The 12,509-nt window shown below is 41.5% G+C and overlaps 1 protein-coding gene across 9 annotated transcripts in view; it reads left to right on the plus strand.

The window, feature by feature from the left end:
- Positions 1-12,509, plus strand: part of usp42 (ubiquitin specific peptidase 42) — a 106,331-nt gene that overhangs the window by 42,881 nt on the left and 50,941 nt on the right. For 7 of the 9 annotated variants that reach the window (XR_005463418.1, XM_038819786.1, XM_038819787.1 and 4 more), the window contains 4 exons: positions 1,828-1,930; positions 2,532-2,599; positions 2,820-2,890; positions 4,159-4,241. Coding sequence is in view for 8 of the 9 variants with exons in the window: in XM_038819786.1 (XP_038675714.1) it covers positions 1,828-1,930; positions 2,532-2,599; positions 2,820-2,890; positions 4,159-4,241 (325 nt within the window). In the remaining variant the exon portion in view is untranslated. Of the gene's footprint in view, positions 1-125; positions 209-1,827; positions 1,931-2,531; positions 2,600-2,819; positions 2,891-4,158; positions 4,242-12,509 lie in introns of all 9 variants that reach the window. The other 2 variants (XM_038819793.1, XM_038819794.1) reach the window with 1 other exon arrangement.

Here is a 12,509-nt window from a genome sequence, read left to right on the forward strand (position 1 = left end):
TAATATATATATTAAGCTATATTTATGGTATTGTAATTAGTGTAATTGTCCAGATGTTTAGTCATTTTGCATTGGACATTAATTGTGTATGATGCCAGTGGTCTGCAAATTTCTGGTTGACATAGATTGGTGTGTAAAGCAACAGAAGGATGTTATACAAATTGGTGAAAGGACCTGGAGAATGAGCTGCTGGAAAAGAAGACAAAAGGTTAACTTTCTTTAGCCACTAAGTAAAAATGTTGAATGAACCACCCAGGCAATTCTATAATAGCACTCACCTATAAATTAAGTAGACCAGCTTATCTGTGTTCGATCTAGTTAGACAGAAAGCTCTTGTTGGCATTTACACAGAGAAGTGTTTTTAATTGGTATTAAAAGGAGAGAGAAAATTGTTCTGTAACTATATCCTCAAGAGTATGTAGAGTGTTCTGAAATTGGTACATCGTATTTTGTACTTGCTGAAGTACTCGTGCCTCCAGCTTGTTTCCAATGAAGTTTAACAGATGGATTGTGCATCTGAAAACTCTCTTGAAAATTGTTTCTATTTGGTTATTGCATGAGAAAACCAATTATCTAAGTAATAAATCGGCAAAAACATTCATCTAATTTTGTACAGACAGTTTATTTCAAGAATTCAACTTCATAACTAGCTGATGCTGTATTTAATGCTGGTGCATCAGTGACACCCAAATTGCAATTTCCATTATTTGTCATTGTGCAGTGCAGTTCATGGATATTTATGCTTAATGAGTTTGTGTTAACTCAAGTTGGGTATTAAGCTGTTACCCATCAGAGTAGTTATTGTGATAATCTATGTAAAATGTGGTATTGAATATTTGATTTTTCTATTGCACTCTCCACACCTATAATAGTTATAATAGTCCATTGTTGACCCATATGGTGTGCTGTTGGCATGGCAGGTTTTGGGTTGGTTTAATTTGTGGATTGGACTCTTCTGCCCTTGTTTACTGATTTCTTTTTTTTATTGAGGAAATCCTTAAGTTTGCTGTTTTTATTATGCTGAAATGTAGAAACTGGAGTTGTCTAAAATCTTAATACTCATTGGGATCAGAGTATTGATATGTTGTGAGGCAATCTATATAATTCTGTGCAAGTGATATTTCTTCATGAATATGTTCATTTGTAAGCTTGAGCAAGATTGTTTGATTGTGGCATACTTTGCAGTTAATCCCAATCCTGAAGTCAAACATTTCTAAATTTTTCAGCAAGTGCCATTGGATAGCAATGAAGAGTGGGCTTTTGGCTGATTCCCATTCCCCGGACCCAGTATAATGTGCCTTCACTAACTCTGCACAGGGAAATGAAACCTATGACTTATATGGTAGCTGCATTCTTTCTTATGCCAACTGAGCAACTGGAAACACACTATCTCTCAATGAGGAATAAGCTCCATGAACTGGTTAAACCACCCCGCTGTATTTCAGATTTGTGATCAATGTGCTTGTGTCAACAAACTGTTAGAGCACACCGTACCAAAGCTTTATCCTGTCCTCAGTCACTTTTCAGCAGGAGTCATTTGTATAATGATCAGGAGTGGAAATCCTTGTTGATTTCTTTTTCCCACTCCCTTGCTCGTCCAGTGCACTGAGGATAATTGTGCCCATGGCTGCCCTGACTATGGTCAACCAATTCAGCACAAGTCATAGTTTCTCTTCCTTGTATGTTTTTCCCCTTCTAAACCTGTGGGAGAAACATTTGAAGTGACAAAAATCTCAATCTAATTTGGACTAAAAGTTTAATTTTTCAATAGCATTTTGATTCATACACCGTATCTGTATCCATTATTTTTAAATTTCATTATTTTAGGAATAGCAAAACATTTCCGATTTGGAAACCAGGAAGATGCACACGAATTCTTGCGTTACACTGTTGATGCTCTCCAGAAAGCATGCCTAAATGGAAGCAACAAGTGAGTACAAGTCTGAATGAATATTAAATTATTTAGAATGACTATTCTTTTCCTTCCAATGGCTATTAACATCTATGCAAAGACTAAGTTTATACGTACTGAGAAAAAGCCTACACAGCAAAATGTAAAGACTAAGTGTATATGCATTACGAGAAATATGCCTACACCGCAAAATACATCAAATAAATGATCATACTTTGATTTAGGCGAGCTTTAAAATACAAACAAGCTTCAAAAAATGAAGATCACTTACACATTTAGCAGAACAATATGCAAGATTGTTTATACAGATTTATATTTGGCAGAATTTTATTTCACATGAACATCATTGTGCAATACATTTGAATCAGATTTGTTGATGTTGCCAGAGTGGGTTTTCAAAGCACAAGAAACACATTAAAGTTACACCTTTTCAAATCGCTTTCTTCCACTCTTGCTTTCTCTTGCTGAAGATTGGGAGCTTGTGATTTGCCAAATCACGAGTAGCAGCATGCCATGCCACCACACTGCCTTGAAGTAAAGTGGTATTTAACTTTACGTTAACTGAAGATTGATTTGAGCATGAAAACAATACTAAATGTTCTTTCCAATGCTTCTGTAGATTGGATAGACAAACACAGGCAACCACAATGATATGTCAAATATTTGGAGGGTACCTGAGGTCAAGAGGTATGTTCTATTTACTTAAAGAAGTAGATTTTTTATGTATTTAATGATTTTAATAAAATAGATGCATACAGAAAGTAAAAACCATGCATTTTGCTTACTGGTCAATAGCCGATCATTAGATATCCATTGCATTAAATTGTTGAATGTTTTATAATGCTTCTATATGAATTTATATACTGTCTTACAGAACATTTTTCTAATGACTTTTTTTCTATTTTAGTAAAATGTTTAAACTGCAAAGGAGTGTCTGACACATATGATCCATACTTGGATATTGCTTTGGAAATAAAGGTATTACTATGCATTATTCTCTTGTAGCTGCTACAATTTACACTTTAAGATGCCATTTTGCCTCTCTAAATTTGTCCTGTATTTCCTCTGAGTGAATTTTATTCTGTACCATCCAGAAGAGCAAGTTCTTCAAGATCTCTTCCCTTGCAGAAGTGACACTTCTCAGCTGCTCCTAACTATGCCCTAGACTTTATGCTTGCATTTCCTGTTGTCTTCAAATAGTTGCATAGATAGGTCACAGTATTTGTATGGCTGTGGTCAGAATTGCTTTATGAAGAAGCCATTTAAAAAAATATACTTGGGGGATCCTTGGCTTTGTAAATAGAGACCGAGTACAAAGAAGTTGTGTTAAACCTTTATAGATCAGGCCTCAACCGCAGTATTGTGTCCAATTCTCAGCACCTCATTTAGGAAGGATGCCAAGACCTTGGCGAGGGCGTAGAAGAGATTTACAGGGATGAGGAGAAAAAATTTGCAGGGCTGTGGGGAAAGAGCAATGAAGTGGGACTAATTGGATAACTGTTTCAGAGAGCTGGCACAAGCACAATGGGCCAACTGACCTTTTTCTTTTATGCTGCATGATCCTATTTTGACACGCAACAAAATATTATATTATGTTACAGATAAGTAGCAAAGAATTTAGACACATTGACCAGAATTAAATATCATACCCAGCACATTCTATACACTGTGGCCTGCGAATGTCTGTAAATCTTCCATCAGGTGCCATAAGTCATCTTTGATTTCAGTCCAAACTAGAAAAGTTCATAATTGATGATGCAAGTTGAATTTACTTAGATTATATGTTACCAAAATGCTTGGAAACTAAAATCTTGTACAGGAATTGCAAATTGTACAGTATGTGTAAATCTGATCTGAAGTGGATGGGAAGGAGATACATCTTGCATTGAATATCCTTCACTGTCAAAACCCTGTGACCTGTATAACTAAAGGATGCGTGTTTGTGTTGCAAGGTAGAATCCAACGCATGATCTGATTTTATTTATGCTTCTTTAATTATAACTTGTTATATAAATGTGTGGATTGCTGGCCAGTTAAGTTACCAGTAACTTGCGAACTCTAATTCAGTGGTAGTTTGCACACGGTGGAATCCACGTTTTCTTGAAAGATTGGCCATAAATCCAAAATGATTAATATGTTTATTTTAAATTTAGGCGTAATTTAAAACAAACGTCCAAAAAAATAAAACTTGTTTGAAAACCTTTTTACTTTTGAATTATCTGTGAAAAATATGAAATATTTTATAGACTGCACCAAACATCACAAAAGCTCTGGAACAGTTTGTAAAGCCTGAGCAGCTGGATGGTGAAAATGCTTACAAATGCACCAAGTGAGTAAACATTCTCATTGCAAAAATAAAGATTTGTTAGTAAGTTGTTGAATACCTCTTCTGTATGTAACTACTAATTTCTTCATGACCATGGCAATGACCTTCTGTTTCTACTGAATCATTCTGTTCTTGATGCCATTGTACTGTTTGACCAATTGGTAACACAGCTTGCTATCTCAGCATTACCAAGTTCGTTAGTTTGCAACCTTATTTGTAGGTTGGTATCCTATTTTTTTCTGTAGAATAGACATGTTTAAAAAGTTATGTATCAAGTACAGGAAAAAAATTACTAACAAAACAATATTTAGCTAAACTAGGAAGTAAAGCAATGCATAATAATGAATTTCTTTGTGATCTATAAAGTCAATGCTTTTGTCTGCAGTTTTCAATTAGTATGTAAGCATGTTGATAAAGTACAAACTGCATACTGAATCACTCATTTTCAATACTAGCTCACTAGCTACCCTTTTGCCGAAATGAGACAATCCACAAGTGTACCATCTACGTCTTTAGCAATTTTAGCAGCACGAATGACCAGGCTCACCAATTCTAAAACACATGAGCAGAAAACCAATTATGTAATTTGCAGGGGAGACTGTGCTCGTTGGATCTTATTCATATTCTGAATACTGAAACTGGGTGAATAGCTTCAGGATCCAAATAAGATCCACCCAGAAGAATCCCCGTAGTTCCAACGGTGGGATGTGAATGTTGCAATCCAGAATTCCCACAACTCGGAGAAGTTGAGTTTTTTAAAATCACTGTCTTTAATAACTGTTTGATAAGCAGCTTGCTCCCGGCTGCTGCCTACTCTTTCACTCTCAGTGGCATCACAAGGATAGTACCGTACAACTGCAGATGCATGGTGTTGGCAGAAAACACAGCCTTGCTAAAACTAATAACTGCGGTCTACATATGCGTGTGTGAAGGTATATTCATATGTGTGTCTTGTAAAGTAAAAATAAATTATAATGTGCTATATGCTAGGTATAAATTTGTGCGCAATATCATGAATGCGTTATCAGTTTGAACATCTTTGTGCGCTATCATTTGCCACCGTGCTTCATAAGAGTATAAAAATGTAATAGACTTAGAGCTGGTTGTCAGTCACCACCCAAATGAAAGGTATATTTGTCCACCAAGCTTGACAGCACATTAAAAACCAGACTTAAAAACAGTTTCATTGATGTATGTAGTGTAATGATGCAGTGGTTTAACATGCTTTTGGGAAGAATCAGAATTCCTACAGTGCAAATGGAGACCATTTGGCCCATGTCTGCACTGAACCTCCAAAAGAACACCCTACCTAGGCCCGCTTCCCAACTCTATCCCTGTAACCCCATCTAACCTTTTGGACACTGAAGGAGCAATTTAGCATGGCCAATCTACCTACCCTGCACATCTTTGGATTATGGGAGGAAATGGAGCATGTGGAGGAAACTCACACAGACATGGAGAATGTGCAAACTCCACACCCAAGGTTGGAATCTAACCCAGATCCCTGACACTGAGGCAGCAGTGCTAATCGCTCTGCCACCGTGCAACCCCCAAGATTAAAATTTAAACTTAAAACCAGGAAAATTCAATGGAGCAGGAGAGCACCTCCAGGTAGAAAATTACTTACTGGCATTCGTAGCAAAATGGAGACCTGTTTGATAAGTACTATTATGTGGTAAAGAAAGAGGGAAGTAGATTTTCTTTTATTCACTTGCGGGATGTGAGCATCACCGGTTAAGCCAGCATTGATTGCCCATCCTTAGTTGCCGTTCAGAAGGTGGTGGTGAGTTGCTGCCTTGAACCGCTGCAGGCCCTGAGGTGTAGGTATACCCACAGTGTTGTTGGGGAGGGAGTTCCAGGATTTTGCCCCAGCAACAGTGAACGAACGGCAATATATTTCCAAGTCAGGATGGTGAGTAACTTGGAGGGAAACTTGCAGGTGGTGGGGTTCCCAGGTATCTACTGCTCTTGTCCTTCTAGATGGTAGCCGTCATGATTTGGAAGGTGCCGTCTTAAGAAACCTTGGTGAGTTAATGCAGTGCATCTTATAGATGGTACACAGGGCTGTCATTGTTCGTCGGTGGTAGATGGTTTGAATGTTTGTGGAAGGGGAGCAATTAAGCAGACTGCTTTGTCCTGGGTGGTGTCGAGCTTCTTGAGTGTTGTTGGAACTGCACACATCCAGGCAAATGGGGAGTATTTCATTGCACTCATGACTTATGCCTTGTAGATGGTGGACAGTCTTTGTATTGGGGAGGGGGGTCAGGAGATGAGCTACCCGCTGTATAGGATTCCTATCCTTTGACCTGCCTGGTAACCACAGTATTAATTTGGCAAGTCCAGTTCAGTTTCTGATAATGGTAACCCCCAGGATGTTCATTGTGTGGGATATAGCAATGGTAACAGCATTGAATGTCAAGGGATGCTAGTCAAATCCTCTCTTGTAGGAGATGGCCATTGCCTGGCACTTGTGTGATGTGGATGTAACTTGCCACTTGTCAGCCCAGGCCTGGATATTGTCCAGATCTTGCTTCATTATAAGGAGTCACAAATGGTGCTGAACATTGTGCCGTCATCTGCAAACATCCTCACTTCTGACCTTATCATAGAAGGGAGGTCATTGATGAAGCAGCTGAAGATGGTTGAGCCTAGGACACTACCCTGAGGAGCTCCTGCAGTGATGTCCTAGAGCTGAGATGATTGACCTCCAACCACCACAACCATCTTCCTTTTGTGCCAGGTATGACTCCAATCAGCAGAGGTTTTTCCCCTTCAAGTGAAAGGGAAATAAGCTTGTCTCATTTTACTGCATACAATTATTATTATGTTCCCAAGGCAGGAGAGGCAGTATTGTCTTCTCTTGGTTTTATACAATTTAAGATCTGGAAATGTACGGGAACAACCCAGCTCTGCCTGAGATGCCTGATTTGTGTTCTGTGGCTTCTAAGGAAGCTAGGCCTGGGATCGGTAATCTACTATAGGGGATTAGTAGCTGCAAAGCAATCTCTAACCACCGTGTAATACAACGTGATGGTGATTCTATTTTCAAGTTGTAGGAAGTGGTCAATTAAGGAATCAGGTTGTGAAGTTTAGATGTTAATAAATTACTCTCGCTGTTTGTCACAGCCCTTCAGTTAGATTACATACTTGTAACCATTCTTGACTATCCAGCATATATAATTGTCTGATTCCACAGATATCTATTAGTTGCTGAGAGATGTGCAATTTTACAATTACTCAACAGTACCCATTAACCTATGTGTAGTTATGAGCTTTCAAGCAGTTGAAATAAATTATAGTTAGTACTTCAATTTCTATTAATATGTATTGCAATTTCCCTTTTAAAATGTACACCAGTTTCTAGGGTTGAGAATAACACCAAAGCATCAAGCCATCCATTTATTCTGTACATGGTTGAAGCCTAGACTGTTTTAGCTGCTTTATTTTTAAAAAACTGCCAAAGAATAAAATGCATTCGTACTGTTTAAGAAAAAATGCTTACAAATGTCAGCTATTAACTGCAAATATAATGTTCCAACTAATGGAGTTCAGCCTACACGTGCACATAATGCATTTGTCTCAGCATATGGATCTTTAGTTCTAAAGAAAAAATTGCATTTATGTAGCAAATTCTGACGTCTGAAAGCACTTTAGAATCATTGAGTACTTGTGAAATGTAGTCACTGTTGTCATGTAGGAGTTGCGGCAACTAATAATAGCACAACAATTTGATGATCCAATAATCTCTTTTTGTGATGTTGATTGAGGGATAGATCTTTGGCCAGGGTACCTGGGATAATTCCCCTGCTCTTTTTCAAAATGGTGCCAAGAGGTATTTTAATTTCACTCCCTAGCAAGAGGATGGGGCCTCCCAAAGATGCCACCTGCAGCAGCATGGCACTCCTCCAGTACTGTACTGGAGTGGGGCTTGAACCCAAACCTTGTAACTCAAGAGGCAAAAGTGCTACCACGAATTGAGCCACAACTGACTCATGCTAAACAATTGTGATTTAAAGAGCACTCATCTGTGTTGCAATCCTGTAGATTAAATCCCCACCACCACCACATTGATAGTTCTCTCATTTTAATTTTTTTTCACAGTTTAAATAAGGATCAAACTGCTTTCTAAATTGTAAACCAAAATTTATTATTATAATATAGTGTTCTTGGCTGTGTGCCTTGCCATCTAATTGTCCTTTTCCTTGTGGATGATCCGAAGACTAGCATACGCTTAAATATTGCCTCCTACACAGGCCACAATGTAAGTTCATAAAATCAAAGGGTCAATCATTCAATTTAAGCAGCGTCCGCTACTGGGTTGATTCATTCATGTTGGTTGCTGTACTTTGTCCTTTACTAGTGTGTAGCCTCTCGGCAAGCAATGAGGCAATGGCAAGCAGCCCACAAGTCATTATTTTAAATCGCTCCCTGAAAAATGAAGGAGTTAGTTGACATTGGATTAAATAAATCATTCACAGGGTTCAATGTTAGGTCAAATCTGATGCAGTTTGCAACTATATTGATGTAGAAGATTAATGGATGAATCTTTGTTTTTGAACCCTTTAAAACAGCTGTTAATAAGATTCATCCACATTGCTACTTTTTATTTAATTACTGCTGCTGAGTTTATAAACAGTATAGCCAACCATGTAATCTTTGTTAAGTGCCATTCATAAGTGATCTTCAGATGTACATTGATCAAGACTAACAAAGTTTGCCCTTTATTGCCACTGCAAATTACTTGATGCTGAAGGCATAATTAACTAACATATACATTTCAAATGCAGTGTAACAAGAGCTGCACATTCACTGTGCCAGCAGTTTCTCAACTGTGCCCTCTGGGATCTGTAGCCTACATATGAGGGTCAGATGAGTGACTTATTACAACTCCTAGAGTACTTGCTATTAAATTTAGTGTGGTTTCACTGAAGCAGTGCATATTTTCAGGCTGTTCAACTCTCGAGAACCCAGCCAAACAAGCTGACTCACGAGGTGTAAATAAGATGATAGATACAAACATAGACCATTCAGTCCCTCGAGCCTGATTACATCATAGCTAATTTGTATTTTAACTCCCATCCACCCACTACAGGTTTATATCTGGTCACTTGTGCCTTATCCACGTGACTTCATACAAAGGCTGCATGACGATGATGTCCAGTTTATTCAAAGAAAAAAAGGCCAATGACATACTTGGCAGCACCTTTCACCCACTTCCAGATCGTGGCTATATTCGCCGCCCGGTAATAGTTACTAAAATTTGGCAGCGCCAGCCAGCCCTCTCCCCGACTCCGCTCAAGCATTACCTTCCTTACTAGCGGGGTCTTGCCCGCCCAAACGAAGCCAGTGATCACTTTGTTGACCGTTTTAAAAAAGACCACGGAATAAAGATGGGGAGACACTGAAATACAAACCGAAATCTCGGGGGGACCATTACCTTCATCGTCTGCAGCCTCCCAGCCAGTGACAACGGAAGCGCGTCCCACCTCCGAAAATCGTCCTTCATTTGGTCGACTAGCCGGGCCAGATTTAATTTATGCAGCCGGTCCCATTCCTGTGCCACTTGAATGCCGAGGTACCTGAAGCTTCCCCCTGCTAATCTAAACGGCAGCTCCCCCAATCGCCTCGCCTTTTACCGCGAACATCTCAATTTTCCCCATATTTAGCTTATACCCCGAAAACTGGCCAAATTCCCCTAGAATTCTCATGATTTCTTCCCCTCTATTGGGTCCGAAAAATACAGAAGCAGGTCGTCTGCATAGAGCGAGTGCTCCACCCCCCCGGACCAGCCCCTTGAGGCTCTCAGAGCTATTGCCAACGGCTCTATAGCTAGCGCGAACAACGGTGGGGAGAGGGGCCATCCCTGTGTCGTCCCCCAGTGCAGTCTAAAATAGTCCGATGTTCTCCTATTCGTCCGTATACTTGCCACAGGAGCCTGATACAGCAACCTGACCCAGTCAATAAAGCCCCACCCAAATCTGAACGGTCCCGGTACCTCCCACAGATAATCCCATTCTACCCAATCAAAAGCCTTTTCTGCATCCATCGCGATCACTACCTCCACCTCCCTACCTTTTTGGGGGCATCACGTTTAACAACCTTCTTACATTGGCCACCAACTGCCTGCCCTTAACAAACCCCATCTGGTCCTCCCCAATAATGTCCTCAATCCTGGAAGACAAAATTTTGGCCAGCAATTTAGCATCCACATTCAACAGGGATATCGGCCTGTAGGACCCACGCAGCTCCGGGTCCTTGTCCTGCTTCAGAATCAGCGAAATCGTGGCCTGTGACATCATTGGGGGCAGCACCTCTCTTTCCCTTGCCTCATTGAACATCCTCATCGACACCGGCCCCAATATCCCAGAGAACTTTTTATAAAACTCCACTGGGTACCCGTCCGGCCCCAGGGCTTTACCCGACTGCTTGGCCTTCAGACCCTCCACTATCTCTTCCAACCGGATCGGGGCCCCCAAGCCCTTCTACCAGCTCCCAGTACACCTTCGGGGGCTAGTTTAGAACAGGGCTAAAAGAGCTGGCTTTTAAAGCAGACCAAGGCAGGCCAGCAGCAAGTTTCAATTCCCGTACCAGCCTCCCCGAACAGGCGGCGGAATGTGGCGACTAGGGGTTTTTCACAGTAACTTCATTTGAAGCCTACTTGTGACAATAAGCAATTTTCATTTCATTTCATTTTTCATTTTCAGTGCCTCATCTCTCCGGCCCCGTAGGGGGTTCCGACCTGTACAGCCTACTGTAGAAATGCCGAAACACATTATTCACCCCTGCTGAATCTCCAACCATGTTCCCATCTCCGTCACTTCCCGGCTGCCTCCCTCTTTCTAAGCAACTGTGCAAGCATTCTGCTGGCCTTCTCTCCATTCTCATAGATCACCCCCCCTAGCCTTTCTCAGCTGCTCCATCGCCCTCCCTGCGTTTAACAAGCCGAACTCCGCCTGTATCCTCCACCGTTCCCTTAAAAGCCCTGTCTCTGGGGTCTCAGCACACCTCCTATCGATCTGTAGTATCTCCTTTACCAATCTGCCAGTCTCTGCCCTGTCCACCTTCTCCTTATGGGCCCGTATTGAGATCAGCTCCCCTCTGACCACCGCCTTCAGTGCTTCCCAGACCACCGCTGCTGAAATTTCTCCTGTGTCTTTGACCTGCAGGTAGTTCTGAATACATTTCCTCAGCCGCTCACACACCCCTTTGTCAGCTAAAAGTCCCACATCTAGGGCAGCACGGTGGCACAGTGAGTAGCACTGCTGCCTCATGGCGCCGAGGTCCCAGGTTCGATCCCGGCTCTGGGTCACTGTCCGTGTGGAGTTTGCACATTCTCCCCGTGTTTGCGTGGGTTTCGCCCCCACAACCCAAAGATGTGCAGGCTAGGTGGATTGACCACGCTAAATTGCCCATTAATTGGAAAAAATTAATTGGGTACTCTAAATTAAAAAAAAAAAAAAAAAAGTCCCACATCTAACCTCCATTGCTGGCGCTGGTCTTTAGCCATCCCCTTTTTTGGGCCCTCCTCCAGCCCATGCTCCACACCTCCACCGGTCCTCCCCCAGGCAGCCTACGCCCCCAACCTCCTCTCTGTCCCTTAGCCCAAGTCCCTTCCTCGTCAGCCCCCCCCCCCGTAACAACACTCTGTAACCCAACCCCTTTAATAAACCGAACATATGCACCCCCCCCCCCCCCCCCCCCCCCCCACTGCGCCTCCATGAGCTAGCCCGCCCAGCTAGCTTGATGGCCCTCATGCCTGGCGGCGGATAGTCTCCCACCTATTGGTCCCCACCCCCTTCCCATACAAACCTACTCCAACATCAAACAATCCCCACACAATTGCCTGACAGAAAAACACCAAGATCTACACACCTCCATCCCCCAACAGTGCAAATGAAAACCTCAACTTACTCAGCTCAACCGCTGGTCCCAAATTAATGCAAAAGGCATTCCAAACAGCTACCACAAAACAAAAAATGAGAAACTTTTTAAAAGAACAGAAAAACAATACAAGAAAGTTGCAGCAAAGTTTAAAAGTTCTCAGTCCACCACCAGTCTTTTCCTTTTCGCTAAGTCCAGTGCGACTTCGGGCGACTTGAAATAAAAGTGCTGTTCCTCGTGTGTGACCCAGAGACGGGGCGGATACAACAGTCCGAACTTCACCTTTTTCTTAAAAAGGATCGACCTAATTGGTTGAAGCCTGCTCTTCTCCTGGCCACCTCCACACTCAGGTCTTGGTAAACCCGCAGGATACTGTTGTCCCATTTACAG

The sequence above is a fragment of the Scyliorhinus canicula genome, chromosome 15, assembly GCF_902713615.1.
Source record: "Scyliorhinus canicula chromosome 15, sScyCan1.1, whole genome shotgun sequence".
NCBI lineage: Eukaryota > Metazoa > Chordata > Chondrichthyes > Carcharhiniformes > Scyliorhinidae > Scyliorhinus > Scyliorhinus canicula.